Source organism: Halichoeres trimaculatus, unplaced genomic scaffold (assembly GCF_033239565.1).
Source record: "Halichoeres trimaculatus isolate MK-OKI-2021-1 unplaced genomic scaffold, fHalTri1.1 fHalTri1_scaffold_14, whole genome shotgun sequence".
NCBI lineage: Eukaryota > Metazoa > Chordata > Actinopteri > Labriformes > Labridae > Halichoeres > Halichoeres trimaculatus.
The window spans coordinates 2,389,911-2,413,385 of NW_027437192.1; the positions used below are offsets into that span (position 1 = coordinate 2,389,911).

At 40.5% G+C, this 23,475-nt stretch overlaps 1 protein-coding gene across 6 annotated transcripts in view; it reads left to right on the forward strand.

Moving 5' to 3' along the window:
* The first annotated feature begins 250 nt into the window (after positions 1 to 250).
* LOC141803524 (protein FAM131B-like) overlaps positions 251 to 23,475 on the forward strand; it is a 77,123-nt gene continuing 53,898 nt past the window's right edge. The window contains exon 1 of one of the 6 annotated variants that reach the window (XM_074687627.1): positions 251 to 530. In XM_074687627.1, coding sequence (XP_074543728.1) covers positions 503 to 530 — 28 coding nt within the window. In that variant the 5' untranslated portion in view covers positions 251 to 502. The remainder of the gene's footprint in view (positions 531 to 23,475) is intronic. The other 5 variants (XM_074687624.1, XM_074687623.1, XM_074687622.1 and 2 more) reach the window with 5 other exon arrangements.

The window sequence follows — 23,475 nt, forward strand, 5'->3', positions numbered from 1 at the left end:
GTCACTGCAGCCAACGCCAAACAAAAAGTCCTCACACAGACTTTAGCTGAGGTCTTTTTTTAAACTAAATGTTTCACAATCTTCACTCATTTGAATGTAAACCCATTAATGGATTATTACTCAGCAGACTCCTCCTTTAACACTAAACTCCACCCTGATTGCTCATTAGTCCATCACCATCTGACACCTGACTCCAGCTTCTTCTCCCAGCGCGCGTGCGCGTCAGGGAGAGCTGGAGCGACGTCGACAATGACTGAGGGAAACAGGAGTGTGTGACGACGAGGAGAGAAAGGGAGAGAGGGGAGGAAGCGGAGCGTATGACACACACACACACTCACACACACACAGCCTCGCTCAGTCTCACACACGGAGCAGAGGAGAGCAGTGAGGAAGAGGAGGAGAGAAGAGGAAGGGTGAAGCACAGAGAGCGCAGCGCGGAGAGATGCCCGCTGGACGGATGGATTTTATTCTCCCCGAGCTGAACCAGCCTCTGTAAGACAACATGGGCTGCATAGGATCCCGGACGATCAGTAAGCACACACACACACACACACACTCACACACACACACACACACACACACACACACACACACACACACACACACACACACACACACACACACACACCGCTTTAATACAGCCATGTGGAGGGATGAGAGACAGGGTGAGGGACGCGGGGATGCGCGTGTCTGCTGTGCAGGGCGGAGGTGTTTGGGAAAAGGTCAGAAGAAGAAGAAGAAGAAGAAGAAGAAGAAGAAGAAGAAGAAGAAGAAGAAGAAGAAGAAGAAGAAGAGATGCTCATCCGGAGACACTTTTAGAAGAAGCCTGCAGGGAGTTGCAGCGCTGCCAATCACATTCCCTCTGCCCTGAGACCCGTTTTTTGGGATGCCGTGTGTGTGTTTAGTTTTCTACACAGATTGCATTGAAGTGTGTGTGTGTGTGTATGGAAAGGTTGTGTGTGTGTGTGTGTGTGTATATGTGTGTGTGTGTGTGTGTTGGAGACGCGGAGGGGTGAGGCAGGACAGACAGGCAGCAGCGATGTGAGCGGAATAAGATGCGCTTTGACGTCTCCACATGGATGACACCAGTGTGTGTGTGTGTGTGTGTGTGTGTGTGTGTGTGTGTGTGTGTGTGAGACCTCCGCCTTGACACAAACTAAGGTCATTGCATGCTGTGTGGCAGAGAAAATTCCCTCTCTCTCCCTCCTCTCCTGTCTCCTCCTCCCCTTCTCTCCTCACCCCTTCTCCCTCCCTTCCTCACTTCTCCTCACCTCTCTTGTCTCTCTGCTGTGCGTCACACAGCGACGTAATAAACTGAAGACGCAGGCAGTGCACAGCTAGATTCTCACACACACACTCACACACACACTCACACACACACACACACACACACACACACACACACACACACACACACACACAGGATCATGGGGAGGAAGCTGGGAGCATGACTCGTGCGGGATGAGTCAGATTCGGGGCTGGGTAAAGTCAGGTGTGAGTCTACACATGTAGGTCAGTTCTGCAATGTCAGGACTCTGTGTCAGGATGCAGGAGCCTTACACACTAAACAACATGTGACTGTCACTGATTCTCACTCTATGACAACAAATCAGAAAACTTGTAGCATCTCTCTCAGGGAGTTTAACATCCATGAAAATGAAGATTACATATCACAAAATTATAAGTTGGCATCATCTCAACTACAAAATATATTTCAACGTAAAATTTTATGTCCACATGAATCAGAAATGCATGTGAACTTGACAGTGAAGGTATTTGGGTGGACGTCATCATCTTTCTGTGAGCGTTACCAAGGTGCATTGTGGGCATTCTAAGAGTTTATCTTTTTTTAAATTATTTATTTAAGTTGTACACAGGGATGGATTAATGCTGTCTGTGCTCCACAGCACGGACCGGCCTTCTGTACTGATCTGCATGTATTGGCTCTCTGTGCTCCACATGGCACAGACTCAGTGATTTTTACAGTGCGTTTTCTGTTTATGCTAAAAAATGAGTTCAGACCATAGATTCTATAAAATATGGATGTAGTGTCCCCGACGTCAACTGTCTGTTTCTGAAATGGAAATTGAAGCCGATCGGCTATGGCGGCCATATTGGTAGTGGCAAGGGCTTCGCCTACAGCCATAGGGCGCCTGAGCTGTGCCTCTGATTTGGCGAGCTTGCGATCTTAATATCCTCTGAACCAATGGCGGCTGCTGGTCAGTCAAGGAGGGGAAGCTCATTTTTTTCCAGCCTACATCATGAATTTGTTTATTTATTAAATGTAATTTCTACCCTCTGTGTCAGCTTGTTAGCAGCTGGAGCTGCTAAGTGAGACTACGACAGGCTGTAAGTGTGAGTGACAGGGGGAGAAGCTCCACAGCTGTAGCTGTAGCTGCTTATTGGTGAAAAGAGAGAGAATCTTTAAACACAACGCTCGACGTTTTTAAGAAAAGTAAACTTGCTGGGGATCAATAAAACCTCAGGATCAGTCCAGAACAACTGACTGTAGAACTCAGAAGATGCTCCGGTGGAGGGTTATACTTCAAGATCTCTGACTGGCTCATTTCATTGTTAATCAAAAAGGGATTCGGCCTCAGACAGATCATCCAATCATCATGCAGAAGCCCAGCGTCCAGGCCAGCCCACTGCCTCATAGACCCCCAGAGACGCTGAGCGTCCGATGGGCGGGACAAAGCCCAGCGTTTATCCAATGACCGTCCAGTTTCCACAGTGGAACAACCCACTCTACGCTTCCCAGCTGAAGTCAGAAGACGCTCAGCGTCCGACTGTGTTAAAGCGCTGAGACGCTGCGGGGATGAATGAGAAGGAGGTGGAGCCAGTTACCTGTGATAGGAGCTGATTCTGAACTAAAGATGAAGGAATTCTAGCTCAGATTTAGTCAATGAAATGTTCACACAGCAGAACATATCAACACTTTTTTTAGGGACATTTTAGGGGAAGCTGAGCCTCCCTTGCAGCTTTAGAGCAATTGCGACTGCTCTGAACGGCCGAGTTTGAACCCCGTCTGAACTTACATTTTATAATTAACCTAAGTAAAGTCAACAAATTACATTTTACAGTGTAGGTTCATTAAATATATCAACCTGAACGATTCTTTCTCCCACGACTCATTAAAGAAGCCGCTACATGAGGTCTGAGTCAACACAGCTTATTTAATCAATTTCATTTATTATTGACACCCTGTAAGGTTCATATCCACAGCCAGCACATAAACCAGTTTTCTTTTGAGAGTCTAATCACTTCTCGACTCTACCTCCTGACATATTTTACAATCCCTGAAAAAAATACGTCAGCTGTTTATCGTCATTAAATGTGACACAAAGCCTTGTTTTTAACCTCTAATAACTAATGAATACAAAACTTTTCAGGAAAAAGAGGACTTGAATAAAAGGCAGCCAAATGATATCTTCAAACCACCACAACAATCAGACGTGAGAAACATTTCTACCAGGTGTATTCATTTTTTAAAGTTTGACCACAGCTCATCTGGAATGACTGGGGAGATGGATTTTTTTTTACCTATACTGCAGCCAGCCACCAGGGGGAGCAGTTTTTGTGGAGACCTCACTTCAACCAAGCAAGCGGATGTCCATCTTTTTTTTTTACAGTCTATGCTCACACCTGGTCAAAAATCACGTCTTTACCACAGTGTGCGTGAGTCTCTGGGCCTGAAGGTGGTGATTCAGTCCAATTAAATCAGATCCTCCTCACATTACTCCCTAATGGTCATAACATGCCTGGGTCTGAGCTACAGGGTGTCCACCTGTTCATGAACTCAGCTATGCTTTAATAAGTGCTCTCATTTTACTGGTTACCAAGTCTTTGGAAATAGCAGTCGACTGGTCATTATGTAACAATGAGCTCTGAAGCCATGGCTCAATTCAACATTGTAGAAAGTCTACTCTGTAATTTCAACAACTCCCTGCTGTGCTATAAAACACTATTCAGAATAAGTCTGAGCATTTTATAACAACATAATGTGGCAGCGCTTTCAACAGTTTATTATCAAAGAGATGCAGCGACAGCAAAACAGCAGAGATGAACAGACAAACAACAGCCTTACGCTGCATATTTTGGCATCTTCTATCCACAGTTAAAGCCCAGTTATGTACAATAGCAACAAAAAGCAGCATTTTGTGTCACATTAGACCCTTTTTTTAACAAACACAACTGTACTCCTTAAATCTCTGCCCGAATTCTGAACAACATTAATCACGATCACTGTCCTGCTCACTTAAAATGTCTACAGCACCAACTAGTGGCTGAAGTTTTCAACTAACTGATTAGCAGGTGAAACCCCAGAAAAAAACAAGCTGGTAGAGAAATTTGATACTTAGACCAAAAGCATGAACTGAACCAGGCTGTAAACATGTTTCTGTCTGCGGTAAACATCAGCTTTCTTGGCTGGGTGTGTATGTGGGTTATGGTGTTTCTGCAACCAGCCTCAAGTGGACACTGGAGGAACTGCAGTCTCTAACACTTCCACAAAGACTTCCTGTTTTTAGACCTGGTCTACCTTGGCCCCGTTCCCATGACGTTTCATCTGAAAACATTAAACGCAGTAAAAAAAAAAAATGCATTTACACGGAAAACGCTGTAGTGAGCATGCCCGGCCTGTAGGTGGCGCTATAACTGTCTCTTTGCAGAAGCAGCCTTTGAAGTAGAGTTGAGCCGATCATCTGGTGTGTTGGTGAATGCTAAGAGCAGAAGTGGAGCAACAGATGCTCATTTTGTTAAAGACAGTCAGCAGATTCTGCAGATTGAGCAGCACAAGCTCAACACGGTAGTCCACGACGATTGTAACAACGCTACTGTTATACTGTTGTTTGTGCTTGTGTGACATCAGCATTTCCGCTGAAAACACTAGCTTGCTAGACCGCAACGGTGTCGGCAGCGTTTCAGAAAATTTTCACACCGGAGGCCGTTTTCAAAAGTTTGCGTTTCAGGTTTAGCTAAAACAACGTTTCGGTGTACACACGTTTTACTTCTACAAACTCTAAAAATCTGGGTGTGTCTCTACAGCGGACACATTCGTAAGCGCTGCTTAATTCTGTGTCGCTCTGCAATACCCCTCCTAAGCACATGAGGGCAGTGTGGTCTGGATGAATGTCTTGTTCGCCTGTTTCCTGTTGCTGCTACGATTTCCTTTTTGTGTGTACTGTGATGAGCTGACACTGACACATCTTTCTGGCTGTTTTTCAAACCACCTACTACAAAAGTTGTGCCTACTTTTTTTTTGCAAAAATTTGCAAAATCTGCAGTGTACTACAAACCCCGGGATGTCTCACTGATCCAGAAAAATTTCTCAGTTTTCAACCAGTCTACCTGGCATACTGTTCCCACAATGCATGGCACTAACGCTGTTTGTCTGTGCAAGTGGCAGGTTTTGGTGAATTACCGCCATCTACTGGAACAAGTCGGCATTACAACTACAATACAACAACACTAACGTTAGACTGTCTGTGAGACAGAAGTAAAGTGATGTGAAAGAAACACCAGTAAATCTTGTCACTTCCAGTTGGTAAAGACATGTTTACTTCTACAAATTCATAAAAGCCCATATTAACCAATAATTCGCTTTTTCAAGATTCCTCAAGATTTATTTACACTAGGGGTCGGCCTCAAAATTGTATCACGATACTCTAAGGAAATTTGCGATAACAATATTTGTGACATTATGTGGGAAAAAGACAAACAACTTACTATTAGTAATTGCTTCTTCTGAATAACAGCATTTTTTTTGCAAACACAGTATGATAGCTACTTTTCCGATCATTTGCTACTTCTACACAAGCTTGAAATGTAAACATAGTTAGTGAGTCAAATCCAGAGGAAATGTGATGTAACAATGCCACTGTTGTCCAGATATTTGCATTTCCGCTGAAAACTCTGGCCATCTACACGGCAACGGTGTCGGCAGCGTTTTAGAAAGTTTTCACTCTGGAGGCCATTTTTAAAGGTTTTTGTTTCAGGTCAGCTAAAACAACGTTTCAGTGTAACCAGGTGTTTTACTTCTTCAAACTTTAAAAAACACATTCGTAAGCGCTACTTAATTCTGTGTCGCTATGCAGTACCCCTCCTGAGCACATGAGGGCAGTGTGGTCTGGATGAATGTCTTGTTCGCCTGTTCCCTGTCCCTGCTACGATTTCCTTTTTGAGTGTACTGTGTTGAGCTGAAGCCGATACACGTTTCTGGCTGTTTTCCAAACTGCATACTACACAAGCAGGGCCGACTATTTTTGCTGAAATTCAATCTGTAGTTGTCAGTATGGCAAAACTTGCAAAGTCTGCAGTATGCCAAAAATCCGTGGATGTCCTACTGATCCAGGAAAATTCTTTAGTTTGCAACGGACCAGTCTATCTGGCATACCGCACAGCGCTGACACTGTCTGTCTGTGCAAGTGGCAGGTTTTGGTGAATTTCCGCCATCTACTGGAATGCGTTGGCATTACAACTACAATACAACAACACTAACGTTAGACCGTCTGTGAGACAGAAGTAAAAAGTTTGTGTTTCAGGTCAGCTAAAACAACGTTGTGGTGTAACCGCGAGGCAGAAATGCAACACAACTTTTGCATTTTACCCTAAAATTGTTGCGTAAAGAAACAGACAGAGACAAGCCTGTGCCGTCACCTTTAACCTATCAGAGGAGATAAAATAGTTCACTTTCTGTACTTTATATTTTTGAGTAAACAAGCTGTGTAGACCAAAACCACTTTTGGAACCAAGCAGTAAACTAAAAGATGCAAAATAAAGCTTGTTGAGCTTGACTACATCATCAGATGAAGCCCATGATGCTAACAGGGCTAGCTGGAGTCATGTGACAAAGGTTTCAACCTTCTTCCTCAGTTTCCTCACAGCCGGCTCCTTTTTAACCTAGTTCCCAGAAAAACAGGAAGTATCACAATCGATTTGTTTGATACTTTCCGGATGAACTGACTTCTGCTGGTTTTTAAAGCCCAACATCACCAGAGGATCTCCATGCTGATTGGCTGTCCCGACCCATGTGACTCTAAAGATCAAAGAAAATAAAATGTTAAATTTATTGAAAATTTGCACCAATCTGACAGTTTAATCCTGTTTTAAAGAATATGAAAATGATGCATGATCATTTTGATCCCTGCACAGATTAAACCAGGGGTGGGCAAACTTTTTGATTTGTGGGCCACAATGGGTTCTAACATTTGACAAAGGGCCCGGACCAGGAGCAGATGGATGGAGTGCTTTGGCAACTATCAGGGTATCATTCGTTCATTCCATATCCATTTTAGAATCCAAAATCTGAAAATGGATAACGACTTGTTATTCAATTTTTCTTTTTCAAATTAAAAATCGAAAACAAATCACGGTCTATTTATCGCTGTTTTGATTTTGTTTTGAAATCAAAAATAGAACATGAGAGAATGGAATTGTAATAGGATTTTAAATCCATATATGGTTCGTTCTTTCATTATTCTGTTTCAAAACAAAACCAAAAAAATGAAAAAACTGACTTATTTTTTGGTTTTTCTGTTTTAAAACCAAAACGGAAAAAACGGAATTACAGAAAAACACGGTTTTTCTGTCCTGGTTTTAAAAATGAAAAAACAAAAAATAATAAAAGATTGTGTCAAAATTGTTTGTTTGATATTTTGATATTAAACGTGAACGTCTCTTTATAAAAATTAGACAAACAACTCACATTGAAGGTTTATACAGACATGTTCCTGAGATTTTTTTTTTTTTAATAAGTAACACATCGCTGACAATCCACTCCATTTATCCGCGCGCATATGCGCACTTCCATGTGTTTCAATGAGTTTTGTTTTGTCCACTTTCCTTTTCTTAGGTCTGTTCATCTTTACAGACGGGCTGATGGGTCAGAGGGTAAAATGCAAACGTGGAGTAATAGGCCTACGCTTCACCTCGACAAAGCCAATGTATCTACTGTGCGCCATCTAGTGGGAAAACATCAGAATTGCAGGGAAAATAAAACATTAACAAGGTTTATCCATTTAATTTTTTCAAGTTTGGCGGGCCGGATTAAAACGTTTAACAGGCCGCATGTGGCCCCCGGGCCGTAGTTTGCCCATGACTGGATTAAATCCTGGTGAAGAAAATAAGTTTGCACATTTCGTTTGACTTTGAAACAAACATCAGACCCTGCGGCTAAAAAAGCACCACATTTAAAACAGAGAGCGTCCTCACTCTGGAAGTCTCTGACTGGTCTTCACAAAGAGTAAAGCCCAAGAGATAACACACACACACACACTCACACTCACACACACACTCAAAGCTTTGAGTTGCTACAGAAGCCTTTTCAGCTCAGACACTAAGACCCAAGAGACGCACTTCAAACTGCTCAGCTGTCTGTGCAGGAAGGCATGGTCACTCAGCTGTGTGTGTGTTTATCATAATTTCCCAATGAGGGAAGCATGCAGCTGGTGTGTGCTGCCTCCACATGCTCACACACACACAGTTACAGACTGCAGCAGACGACCAGATCACCCCCTTCTCTGTCTGTTAAACGCTCCATCAAAGCCTCATCAGCTCCTTCATGAAAACAAATGGAGGGCGCTGAGGAAGAGAGGGAGAGCGATCTGACCTTTGATTGTCATTGAGCCGAGCGGATGGATGGACGGATGGAGGATGGATGGAGAGGAGGGATGGAGGTTGCGGTGTACGTCATCTGAATAACGTCCTCTTGCTTTCATAAGCAGGGTGTGTTCCCCTTTGTGTTTGTGCTTTCTCCTCTCATCTAATCTCCCCTGTCTCCCTGTCTCCCCCCTCCTCTCCTTCTCTCTTCATTATTCGCCGTGTCAGAAGTAGATCAAAGCATATTACGTTAGCTATGTGCCGGGCCCGTTATCTCACTCCTCTTGATATTCTCATTTTTGGAAACGTGTGCTCCAGTCAGACGCTGAGAGGAGAGAGGATGACTGACTCTGCAGAGGAGCTCCAGGTTTTTCTCCTTCAAATCTCATTAAAACACGAGAGACGGTGTGTGAAGGGAGAAATGGAAAAAGATGCAGACTGACAAACCTTTGCATCAAATCATGGATACGTCATGAAAACACGTGTTGTAATTCTGCAAACTGAAAAATCATGGTGTGTCTCTACAGCGGACACATTCGTGAGCGCTGCTTAATTCTGTGTCGCTCTGCAATACCCCTCCTAACCACATGAGGGCAGTGTGGTCTGGATGAATGTCTGCTACTGTGTTGAGCATGTAAAAAAAAAAAAAAAGGACGTCATCTTGCTCGGATTGAAGTGAGGTCTCCACAAAAACTGCTCCCCCTGGTGTCTGGTTGCAGTATAGGTCAAAAACTCCATCTCCCCAGTCATTCCAGATGGGCTGTGGTCAAACTTTAAAAAATTAATACAGATTGTAGAAATGTTTCTCACGTCCGATTGTTGTGGTGATTTGAAGATATCATTCAAGTCCTCTTTTTTTCTGAAAAGTTTTGTTTTCATTAGTTATGCGAGGTTAAAAATGAGGTTTTACGTAACGTTTAATGATGATTGACAGCTGATGTTCTCGTGTATTTTTTAGGGGGGATTGTAAAATATGTCAGGAAGTAGAGTCAAGAAGAGATTAGACTCTTGAAAGAAAAAAAAATATATTATTTTTGTCATCCCCTTAGATTCTCAGAGGATCCCTCACAGTCTTTACTGAGCAGACTCTGGCTGCACAACTGCTACCAGTGGTGGCCCAATCACAGGGCTTGCTTTTGCGTTTTTTTCACCCCACAAATCTTTGCAGGTTTGTTGTCAATGTTTGTCTTTTTTTCTGTGTAGAAATGTTGGTTTGTTGGTTGGTCTTTAGTTATTTCACCAATAATTAGTAGTCAAAGAAGGCAATTACTGATGTTGAAGTATATGTTTATCAAATAGCTCCCAGGCTCGGCAGCTGTCTTTTAAGTAAAAGGAAAACGGCAAATAAAAAGGTTTAAAAAGTTTTCTACATAAGTCAGGTTGTGACGATGCTAGAGACAGAGTAGTGGCTGGATTGAAGCAAAAATAACAGTCTGAAATTTAATTTTTTATCGGCCACCACATTGAAAAGAAAGGCAGATGTGGATATGCATGTTAATGCTCAATATATATTCAATATAAAATTTCAAAAGTCTCAAACGGGAATAAAAAGGAGCAGAAAAAATAATATATCTTATTACATCTGCCTCTTTTCTCACAAAATATTAAATAAACACATAATCTAAAATCAGAAATAAACTGCCAGCCAGGATTTCATTATTACTTTCTTATACTTTCTTACAGAAAATAACAAACAAATCAAATTCACCAACATAAAATGTGAAAACTCAGTTAATTCCTGTCGTGGGTTGGTAGAAAGTTTGGAGTTTCTCATTTCTGACTTTTTGTTTCTCTTTAAAATCATGTTTTGTAGCTTTGTTTGTTTCTTTAACGAATCTGAAATCTGGTTCCTCGTCTTTTTCTTTATTTTGTGTTTGTCCGTGTCTTTGGGCGGAGAGTTTTTGTTGTCTTGTGGTTGTTTTGAAAATCTTCTCAGTCCAACCGTGTTTTAATGTCATTTCTTGTTCTTTTATTGGTTAAATTTTTCATTAGTTTCATTGGTTAGCTCTTTGTTTTGTGCTTATGTTGTGTCTTTATGGTCATCATGAGTTTCTAGATATTTATTTTATGTCTTTTTGCAGTCATTCAGATCTATTTGTAGATCTGTCCTTTCTTCTCTGTTGTCTTTTTTATCTTTATCAGTTGCATCTTGATTTATCTGTTGTGTCTATTTTTGGTTGTCTGATTGTCGCTGTGTTTGTTTGGGTCGTTGTGGTTATTTTTCTGCATCTCTGAAGCTCTCAGTGTAATCATTTCTTTCTCTTGTGATTGCTCAGTTGTGGCGCAGATTTTTGAAGCAGTTGTGTTGAATTGTTATCTGCCTCTGTTTTAGTCTCGTTGGTCATTTTCTGAACCTTTATAGTTTATTTGTTGTCATTAAATTGACTCAAAAGGCGATGCTAGCTCTGTCTCTTAAAAGTCTCTTGACTAAATTGTTCAAATGACGCAAACTGGTTGTTGTAGACGTCTTAGTCTCCTGATGTGAAGCAAAGGAAAGTCTCATCCCTCAAACCTCAGACAGAGAGGGGAAGATACAGAACCAATGATCACCAAGGTCATGGGAAAACAGTTTTCTGAGGAAACGTTGATGTCTCTGTGTGGAAAAGGGACCAGAACGCCTCTGAAACCAGTAAAACCAGGAGAGGAAAGCTTTAAAATCAGTCCGGATCCTCAGACAGCCACCCTCATCCCTGCTTTTTACAGCCTGCTCAATATTTCTTCCAAGGAGCATCTATTCTTACATGAGGCCGGAGCAAAAGCGGCAGCTGCTAAAAATAGATCGGGGGTAAAAGAGGGAGGTCAATGAGAAAACGGAGAGAAGGGAGGGGAGGGAAAACGTTACAGTAAATATAGGTCAACAGCTCTCTGTCCTCTCGTCAGAGCTGGGCCTTCAGGATTCATCTACAATCAGGGGAGACAAAGACAGGCCTGTGTTTACAGAAATGTGTGGAAAAGAAAACGAAACTTCATCTCAACCCTCCACCAAAGGTAGCTTAACCTGGGAAACAAAAATCTGTGGTGTCAGGGTTCGTCATCAGGGATCGAACATCTGAGGCCGCTCGCTGTAACCTCTGCTCGCAGCGTTTGACCACACGGCTGGATGGTTAACAATCAGCTCACAGCTCTTAAACAGCAGAGTCTTTGTATCAGGAGTGTGGGATCGATACTGAGTGGATCTGAGGGTGAAAGAGATGCTAAATCCTGCTCATTGACTCAGTTACGCTTCAGAGCTGGGTCAGTTAAAGAGCAGGATGAGAGGCCAGCTGCTGTGGAGGACTCTGACTGTCCCCCTCCTCCAGGGTCCCTCTGGGTCTCAACGTGGGCTAAGAGTCTGATTCTGGGGACCCAGGTTTAGTTTCTGTGACATTAGAGGTGATTATTCTTTGTAACAAAGAGCCACATGAATCACAAAGAAGACGAAATGCTGCATGTCTTCATCATTGCTCTTTACTGTGTCAGGTTTTTCTTCTTCGTTGGATTTATTAACGGGGTACAATGTGTCACACTGCTGTGGCGTCACGCTTTACATCACTGATGCAGCTATCGGCATCTAGCTTACACGCCGCCTGATACTCACTACATCCTTGACTCGAACACTGGACTAACATAGGAACACTCCTTACTCTGAGAAACCTGAAGGAAAACCAAGCCACCATCTGCGATCTAAATAAAAATACCTTCTGTAAAGGTGTTATTGTCTATTTCTGCTCCTTCCTCAGCCTCCACCTCCGTCTGCCTCAGCAGATGGAGCTCAGTGTAAAGTTTCCTACATCAGTCCCTGTTATGGACTCAATCTCATGGTGTGACTAAAGTCTTGGGCAAGGTCTGGGTAGGTTGAGATTAAAGTCCAAATGATGAGAATAAAGTGACAGCAGAATCAGCTGCCACAGGAGCCAAAACAAACTTGTTTTTCCACTTTATTCCCATCATTTCAACTTTAATCTCCTAACTGTTTTAGTCTTTATCCTTCTCTTTCCACTTCAAACCTGACATTTTAACTCTATTCTGGTTATTTGAGTTCAATCTCAAATTGTTTTTGACTTAATTCTCGTCATTTCAACTTTAATCTCAACATCGTTTCTCTTCTTCAATCTCATTAATTGGATTTTAATCTTGACATTTCAACTCAATTCTCTTCAGTTCAACTTTATTCTTTCCGTTTGGACTTTAATCTCAACATTTAAACTTTTTTCTCATCATTTGGCTTTTTTTTGTCATTTCTACTTTATTCTTGCCATTTAGAATCTATTCTGGTTATTTCACATTGAATTTCATCATTTCAACTATAATGATGAAATTTTGACACTATTCTGGTCATTTTGACTATAATCTCATCATTTTGGGCTTTAATCTCTGCTTCAATCTCGACATTTAGACACTGTTCTGGTCATTTTGACTTTAATCTCATCATTTTGGGCTTTAATCTCTGCTTCAATCTCGACATTTAGACACTGTTCTGGTCATTTTGACTTTAATCTCATCATTTTGGGCTTTAATCTCTGCTTCAATCTCGACATTTAGACACTGTTCTGGTCATTTTGACTTTAATCTCATCATTTTGGGCTTTAATCTCTGCTTCAATCTCGACATTTTGACACTGTTCTGGTCATTTGGACTTTAATCTCATCATTTTAGACTTCAATCTCTGCTATAATCATGTCACTTTGACACTATTCTGGATATTTTGACACTATTCTGGTCATTTAAAAAAAAAAAAAAAACATTTAAAATTTAATCTGGACATGTTGACGCTATTCTTGTAATTTTGACTTTGATCTGGACTTTAATCTCGGCATTTTAACCTTGATGACGACATGTTGACATTATTCTGTTCATTTTGACTTTAATCTCATCATTTTGGGCTTTAATTTCTGCTTTAATCTCGTCATTTTGACACTATTCTGGTCATTTTGACTTTAATCTCATCATTTTAGACTTCAATCTCTGCTTTAATCTCGACATTTAGACACTGTTCTGGATATTTTGACTATAATCTCATCATTTTAGACTTTAATCTCTGCTATAATCTTGACACTTTGACACTATTCTGGATATTTTGACACTATTCTGGTCATTAAAAAAAAAAAACATTTAAAATTTAATCTGGACATGTTGACGCTATTCTTGTAATTTTGACTTTAATCTGGACTTTAATCTCGGCTTTTTAACCTTGATGACGACATGTTGACATTATTCTGTTCATTTTGACTTTAATCTCATCATTTTGGGCTTTAATCTCTGCTTTAATCTCGACATTTAGACACTGTTCTGGTCATTTTGACTATAATCTCATCATTTTAGACTTTAATCTCTGCTTTAATCTTGTCATTTTGACACTATTCTGGTCATTTTGACTTTAATCTCATCATTTTAGACTTCAATCTTTGCTTCAATCTCGACATTTAGACACTGTTCTGGTCATTTTGACTATAATCTCATCATTTTAGACTTAAATCTCTGCTATAATCTTGACACTTTGACACTATTCTGGATATTTTGACACTATTCTGGTCATTTAAAAAAAAAAACATTTCAAATTTAATCTGGACATGTTGACGCTATTCTTGTAATTTTGACTTTAATCTGGACTTTAATCTCGGCATTTTAACCTTGATGACGACATGTTGACATTATTCTGTTCATTTTGACTTTAGTCTCATCATTTTGACCTCAATCTCTGCTTTAATCTTGACATTTCAACTTTTTTCTTGACATTTTGACACTATTCTGTTCATTTTGACTTTAATCTTGCTTTAATCTCCTCATTTCAACTTTAATCCTGGCTTTTTGACACTATTTTAGTCATTTGGACTTTTTAATCACAACATTTTGACAATATTCTAGTTGTTCTGACCCTATTCTCTTCATATAGACAATTTGACACATTGACTTTATTCCTGTAGTTTTTGACTCTAATCTGGACCTGCTAGAAATGTATTTTTTCCATCAAAAGTGGCCCCAATCCCATCTGTACGACTCAGATCAGGTGAGATCTGTAGAGCAAAAAGAGCATCATGTTTGAGACCATCACATCTTTGGATTTACATCCAAGTGCCGGGTAGAAAATGGCAAGAAACAAAAATGAAAATTAAAAGCAACATTGTATCCTCTGACAGTCATTTCTCAGTCGGACACTGATGATTTTGCAGCTCATTGGAGTAAATCTGCTGAAATCTTTGGCGTTTCAGAAATTCTTTGAGTCAAAAAGACTCAGTTTATGACAACAACTCAGACTGTTGGTAGAGTTCAGTTAATCCTGTTGGTTTTTATCCGTCTGTCCTCGTTGATGATTAAGATGTAACTGTTTCTAACAGAGCTTGAATTTCTCTGCACTGAGGTGGACTTTGTGGCGGCTCTGTATTTTTTTTTTATCTCTGTGTGATTGAACTCGTGGTTCCCCTCTCTGGTCAGAGATCTGATGTACTCACGCTGATCCGCTCTGCGTGTCTGCAGATGGATGCAGAGGAGAGAAGGCGTCAGAGTCCTGCTGACTCAAAGATGACTGACCTCTTTCTGGAGAGCACAAACATGTTGGAGTTGATTTCTCTCTTTGCTCCTTTGGCCATATGCTGTCATCAGAAACTCTGAAAGCCTGAGCCTCTTTGTCTGGACGAAGAGCTTCCAGCAGCTGTTTTCAGTCCAGATCCGAGCCGGTGGCTGACGACGGGCAGAGCGGCAGCAGCAGCGGCGTGTGTGTGTGAGGCTGCGTGTCGGCCTCCATGCTGACTGGGCTTTTGTTGGGAATAATTGTCCTGACGTGGAGAAGTGGAGCTGGAGTCGGAGGCTGCTGAATAAAATGTTGGACAGAGATTCAGTCAAACGTGGAGACATGTTTTTATGCTGTTGGAAAAAATCCTCGTGCACAAAGCGTCACATTTTTATAACGTGTTTCTAGTCATTTTGTTGGTGTCAAACATCCAGATTGAGGCATCTTTCTCTGAAATCATATTAGTATAAACGCTTTTCAGAGCAGACCGAGCAGCTTAGAAGGCTGCTGAAATGAAGGCTGAATGTTTTTCTTACCTCCACTCAAAAGCAAAATCTCAGGCCAAAGGACGAGGTCTTGGTATTTGGAGAGTTCTGGTTTCATTTTGTAGGAGCAGCAGAACTGACCGTTGGCATTTGGGCCGGCTGCTTCCTCAAAAACAGTCCATGTCAGTCTCAGAGCTTTTGCCATTCTCGCTTACTATGTTAAAGAGGGGTTACTGTTTTTTTCCCCAGTCTTTATTCTGTCCCTCTGGTGCCACCGTAGTAATTTTTTATTATGATTTAAAGCTAAAAAAAAACAACAATTTTTTTAATTTAATCATTTTGACTTTAATCTCGACTTTATTATGGACATTTTGACTTTAATCTGGACATTTCAACTTTATTCTGGTTATTTTAATTTTATCTCAATTTTTGACTCTATTCGGGTCGTTTAAACTTTAATCTCAAGATTTTGACTTTAATCTCAGCCTTAATCTCAATATTTCAACACTATTCTAATCATTCTGACTTTAATCTGGACATTTTAATTTTTATCTCAATTTTTGGACTCTATTCAAGTCATTTAAACTTTTCTCTTGAGATTTTGACTTTAATCTCTTCTTTAATCTCTTCTTTAATCTCTTCTTTAATCTCGATATTTTGACACTATTCTGGTCATTAAGACTTTTATCTAGACATTGCAACTTTAATCTTGACAGTTGACACCTTTCTGGTCATTTCTACCTTAATCTGGTCATTTAAACTTTTTACTCGACATTTTACTTTAATCTCTTCTTTTATCTCGATATATTGACTTTAATCTTTTCTTTAATCTCATTATTTTGACACTATTCTGGTCAATTTGACTTTCATCCTGACATTTGAACTAAAGTCACTACAAATTTAATTTTAATCTCAAATTTTTGACTCTGTTTGAGTCATTAAAACTTTTCTCTCGACATTTTGACTTTAATCTCTTCCATAATCTTGATATTTCGACATCATGCTAATCATTTTGATTTTAATCTGGACATTTAAATTTTAATCTCAATTTTTTGACTATTCAGATCATTTAACCTTTTTACTCGACATTTTGACTTTAATCTTTCTTTAATCTCGACATTTGGACTTTAATCTCTTCTTTAATCTGGACATTTTGACTCTATTCTGGTCATTTAGACAATTTGACATGTTGACTGTATTCCTGTTATTTAGACTCTTATCTGAACTTGCTAAAAATGTATTATTTCCATCAAAAATGTCCTCAATCCTCTTCCGTAGGACTCAGATCAGGTAAGATCTGTGATTTAAAGCTAAAAATAAATCACATTTTTCTCTTTGCTGCTGTCTCTTTAAGGCTCCTGGTTCCACAGACCCCCTTCGCTCTGATTGGCCTGTCAGTGAGCATCTCGTTAAAAATCTAGTGTTATTTTTAGAACAAAGCGTGTTGATCAGACAGATTTGAGGATTTCTACAACACATAAATATGTAGAGGTTTGAAAATCTGCACATGCTCAGTCTGAACATCCAGCTTACTTCATTTACATCCATGTTTGAAAGATGGATAAGCAGGGTTTACCCCCTCTTTAAGGTCTTGTCCACAGGTAGCAAGTGTTTTCAAAATTAAATGTCCCCACTTAGTTGTTTTTAAAAATGCTTTCGTTCACATGTAATGGGGCAAATTCACCTTTAAGTGTGCCAGCCAATCAGAATGATCCTCCATCATGAGCTGAGCTGTGTCTAAGAAACAAAAACTCTGCTTCATGAAACCAGAGTTTTTCCAACATCTTCACTTAGGCTGGAGTTTCAGGGATTTCCCAAATATCATTCCAGCTGTGTGTGAACATGGTTTAAATGTTTTTGACGATCTAAAAGCATGATTAAATCTTTTCTACGCTCACTGATTGGAGCTGACGGAGTTAAAGTGAATTCAAGAAGCCGTAACATCGAGGCCCTGACACAGACGGACACTCCGCTCTGTGAAACACTTCAGTGGCGTGAGACCGCGAGACAAATCCTGAAAGTGTGAGAGTTGGCAGCTCAGATTAGAGGCTGTGAATAAGCTGAGACTCTAACGCTCACGACATGAGTTCGTCTGCAGCCAGCTGCTGTGCTGAGACATCTGTCCAATCAAAACACAGGCTGGGTCTGCTATTCATCATCTTATGGTCGTTAAAACCAGAGAACAACATGTTTTCTTATGGGTTTAATGCTGGCAAAGTGCTGTTTACTCTTTCTGTTTTCATCTTTTTCATCTGCATAGATGAGGTTTTTTGAAACATTGTGGTTTTGTTTCCAAAGCTGTAATTCAAAGGAAATTTCTACCATACATTGGTATTAACTCAAATAATCCACACATGAAAAGAAATCACAACGTTCAGGTCCATAAGTAATGATTATGGTGGATTAAGTACAATAACACAGAAAAAAGGATTGAACACTCCATGGAAAGGCTGTATACTTTGGCAAGGAAATGCACCATACCATCTGAAATCTGTCAGTAATTATTACTTGAACTTTCAATTAGTGCAAACCAACATCAGCTGGGCTAGAGCAAATTGATGGTCCTATAAAAAAGGTGTTTTTTTCACCAAGCAGTTAAATAGCACACACCTCATGATGGGTAAAGGCAAAGAGCTCTCTGAAGACATTCACAACCTGATTGTTGCTCAGCATCAGAATGGAACTGGTTACAGACTTATATCAAAGCACCTGAATATTCCAGTCAGCACCGTTGGGGCCATTATTCACAAGTGGAAGAAGCACCACCTTACCATCAACAGGCCACGCACAGGAGCTCCTTGAAGATTTCTGACCAGGGAGTCAGAAAGATAGTCAGAAGAGGACTCAACCAGCCAAGGACCACCCTGAAAGTGCTCCAGAAAGACTTGGAGGCAGCAGGTACAATTGTTACAGAGAAAACAATAGGCAATGCACTCCACCACCATGGCCTCTATGGACGCTCAGCCCACAAGACTCCATTCCTCCAGAAAAGGCATGTTGAAGCTGGTTTAAAGTTTGCTAAACAGCATCTTGACAAGCCTGTAGAATACTGGGAGAATGTTGTCTGGTCAGATGAGACCAAAACTGAACTTTTGGGCTGTCATACTACAGACCATGTTTGGAGGAGAAATGGCTCTGCACATCAGCCAAAAAACACTACACCAACAGTGAAGTTTGGAGGTGAAGCATCATGGCATGGGGTTGTTTCTCATCTCATGGTGTTGGCAAACTTCATCTAACTGACGGAGCAATGAATGGAGCCATGTATGGGGAAATTCTTGATCTGAATCTGCTGCCATCCACCAGGATGATGAAGATGAGACGTGGCTGGACCTTCCAGCAGGACAACCATCCAAAGCACACGGCAAAGTTGACTCTCAAATGGTTTCAGAACAAGAAAATCAATCTGTTAGAACGGCCTAGTCAATCACCTGACTTCAATCCAACTGAACATTTGTGGAAAGAACTAAAGAAAAGGGTTCACCAGAGGGCACCAAAGAATATTCCAGATTTAAGCAGATTTTTTTAGTTAATACCAATGTCTGGGAGAAATTTTGTTGGAATTGCAGCTTTGGAAATAAATTTGGGGAGAAAAAAGTTGACGTGTTTAATACTTATTTTCCCCACTGTATAATCTGATTCAGTCAGCGTCACTTGTTTGAAGTCTTTAATTGAACGAGTCTATCTTTGACTTTTTATCCTAAGAGCAGTTTTTAAAAACGGCCCTCTAAAAGGGTCTCAAGGATTAAGTCACCTCTGAGCTCAAATCATGAATATTTCATTCACATTTCAGCCCCGCAGCCTTTAATTAACAGATTTTGTGCTTCAGTGTGGGTCATTATACAGCATTGGATGGCTCAATGAGCAGTAATATCACAGTGTTAGAGGTCAGCTGTTAACCCCTGACTTCGCGCTCTAAGTGCTGATTAAAGAGGGGAAAGGAAGCAGCAGAGACACGTTACTATAAAGCTGTGGATTCATCCGTTGCCATTTTTGGTTCCTGCTTGAGGTGCGATTTGATCTGTTATTTGTTGGCGCGGTTGTATTTGGCTTCGGTGTTTCAGCTGGCAGTAAAGTGAGACGCTCAGACAAAGAGTAGAGATCACAGTTTGGCAGGCAGCAGCTCCATTTCCACATAAATACACACAGGTTGGATAATACAAGTCGCCTCTGATGCGACAGCCGGCCTGTGCAGCCAGCTATGAACGTGACGCCATCCGAGCGGAGTCCTGCTGCTTTTATTTTTAGCCCCAATCGATTCAGGCCAGTAATGGAAAGAGAAGGTGATGCTTCCTTCAGGCTCGTCTCTTTGTGACTCTCCAGTTTCATGTTTTTCCTCTGAATCTGCATCACGGCTGCAGGTCCTAAAACACAGACCCTTGCAGCTGCTGTGCCACATGGATTTACGGCGGGGAAGTGACGAGGAGGGGAAGGGACGCTCTGAGCGCTCTCACTATTTTCTAAATGGCACTCTGAGGAAACAGCTGGAACTGTAATTCTCAGAATTCCTGAAGATGATTTTCAGTAAACTGCTCATGTTCTCTGTCTGAGCCGCTCTGCGTTGGTTTGCACAAAGTCAAAGAGACAGGCCGCGCTCTGCTCCTCCTGATTTAAAGATGAGCTCACAGTCAGAAAGTGAGGCCACAGCTTTGTGTCTGTCTCTCCTCAACAAGTAAAACTCTCCTCACACAGCCGTAATTGTCTTAACCCACTTATCCTCTCCAAGGTCAGCGAGGGCTGGAGTCCGTCCGAGAACACGCTGTCCTTTTATAAAACGTTTATCAGGCGAGCTCTGAGGTTTATCGGGGAGCTCTTCACATACTCTGATAGCGCTGTGTGTGGCTCTCCGTCACATGTTCTGCTCTGTTCCTCACATATTGTTGACACTCAGTCCTGTCTGTGTCAGATTCTGCAGTATATTTATTTTTTAATGGAGAAAACTTCAGGCATAGAAAGAGGGAATCCTCCTCCTCCTCCTCTTCCCGCCCCAACTCCAAAATATCGACTGTTACCTCTGCTGGCTGACACCCTGTGTACTAAGTGGTGTGTGTAGATAAAACACACGCTAAAAGATGGATGGTGTGATCTTGTGATTGAGTCCAAGGATGATGGATTCATGGAGTGAGGCGTCTGGTCAATAACGTGATTGACAGGCGGCCGTGAGCATGTTTGACCTTAAAAAAAAAGCTCTTAAATATCCAACGGCTCAGTACTGTAAACAAGGATATGACGTAGCAAAAGTGGATGTTCAAACTGAGCATGTGCAGATTTTAACTGATCAAAACGTTCCATTCTGAGTAGCACAACACTAGAGCTCGCAAAATCAACCTTTGCAACTTTTGGAAATGATGACATAGTTGGAGGCGCGGGCCTCAGTCACCAAGGTCTGGCCATATCTTCGTCCTGAATCAGGCTTCGAAACTGATCAAAATGCTCTGAATAAAGCACCACACCTGCAAAAGACTTGCTGAAATCATGAGGTCATTACAGAAGGATCTACTAGCTCCGCCCCCTGACAGGTCTCCACGGACTGGCCAATCAGACGGAAGTGGGTTTGTGAAGTTGGGAGCCTTAAAGAGACAGTGGGTAAATCATTGATAAAGGTTTCTTAGACAATCAGGAAAATAAAAATAGGAATAAATTTTGAGCTGTAAACCATGTGATGCTCCTACAGGGGCCCCAGAGGGACAGAATAAAGACAAAAACAAAAACCAAAAAAAACGCTAAATATGCCCAATCTTAATCTGCATTTTAAAATGACATTATCATCACCTATAGAGGTTATCTCTGAAACTTAGCTTCCCTATTGGGTTGCGCAGGACCAGATTGATTTACAGCATGATCTGTATTTTTCTCTGCTCAAAAACGATTTCTGTGATTAATTTTGTAGTGATGGTGGACACTGGAGCCTAACTGTCAGACAGAAAAAGGACAGAAGAGCAGAAGAAAGAGAAACAGGAGGGAGATAGAGCACAAGCTAAAGGCTAGAAAGGCTAAACTGTTTGTGCTAATGTTGATTTGAGATTAACACTACTCATTACAGACATTTCTCACAGCAGCGGGCTGTCAGTAACACTACATATAGACATTCACTAAACTATTGTACAAACTGAAAGTTAGCTTATTTTTACGTTAGCCAACTGACACAGCCTAGCACCAAGCTGCTAGTAGCGTTACATATCGCCAGCTACTACAACGTTCGCTTGATGCCACGTTCTAAACAACAGCACTTCATAACTGTACTGATAAATGCCTTTTCTCTTCACATTGTATCTGGTAAAAAGTTAAACCCTCAACAAAGAAAATTTGTCCCAAAAAGTCACATCTTTACAGATCCACTCTGCGGGGTCAGTTTAGGTTTTTAAATCTTGCCTGAAGACTCACCTCTTCTCCCTGGCTTTTAATCTGTATGGCACTTAGGTCAACTAAGTTGTTTTAATGTGCTGTATAAATAAAGTACAAGTTACGTTTACGACAGTGAGTGTGTAAGACTCTGGGCCAGAAGGTGGTGAGCCAGTCACATTAAAACAGATCCTCCTCCTCCTACAGCAGCTTTAAATGCAGGAGTGGTGCTATTAGCCAAAACATACTAGCAACTGGATGGAAGACGTGGAACTGATAAATGTCAATTGCTGTAACCAAAGTTTCTCATACAAAAATCTGATTTTGCACAAAAATCTGCAAAATACACAGTACACTGTAAAAAATGAAGTTTAAAATGATTTGAAACTAACTGACCCAAAAACAAAGAGCCTTGCTCAGCACACCAAAAACATATTAACAAGTTTAGAATAGATAATTTAGATATATTTGAGATAATTTATGGCAAATAACTTGTTTTATTACTACACTTTCCTATCCTCAAGGAAGGGAAGTATTTTATACTTGTCATGTTTTTGTGCTTACACCATTTAACACAGTTTGATGGGACTGATTCTTCAATTGGTTCAAAATGGTAGAAATGTCATATAAAATACTATGACACCAACAGAATCAAAAAAAACTACACATTTAAACAAACATCTAACATGTTTTTTGAACATGTTTAAAGCAGATTTTTGATACCAACCCTTATTTTTCAGTGTACCAGGTAACTAAAGACACTTAGCAATGGACAAAACAATGGGAATGTGCTTCCAGAAAGCCAGGAACGGCATCAACAGAACAGCAACGATTACTTCAAGCGAGACGTTAATGAGAGGCATTCAAAGTCAACAATAAAACCCCGCATAATCTGCTTTAAAGACTTTGAGAAATGGTTCCTGATGAACTGGTAGGGCTGGTGGAAACTGCTTAAAGAGACTTTTTTTTTAGATTTAAAACATGAAAAGCTGCTACAGGGATACCAGAAAAAAACTGAAATCTTATAAAGTGTTTTTGTCTTTTTTTCAGTAGAAAATGTCTTTTTAGGCTAAATATGAGCCACATTCACCTGATATGTCCAGAAAAATATCTCGTTTCAAGTTATTCTTTTTTTGATGGCTACAGGATACACGTAGCTTAAAGAGGGGGGGATCATGCTTAATTTTTGTCTTTATTCGGTCTCTTTTTACCACAAAAAATGAAATCTTATCAATGTGTTTTTGTCTTATTTGAAATAATGTTGTCTTGTCATACTTGATTTGAGCTACATTTAACTTATCAGCCCGGAAAAATATCTTATTTCAACTTATTTAAAGACAAAAATGAGGTCTGAATTGCTTGTAAAAGTTACTTGTATTAAGACATTATTCTAGTTTCAAGCAAATTTTTAAACATTTGTTTCTTATTCCAATGGCAGATTTTTTTTCCCCTTGTTCCAAGAAATTCAGACCTCATTTTTGTCTTTAAATAAGTTGAAATAAGACATTTTTCTGGGCTGATAAGTGGAATGTGGCTCATATCAAGTGTAACAAGACAATTTTA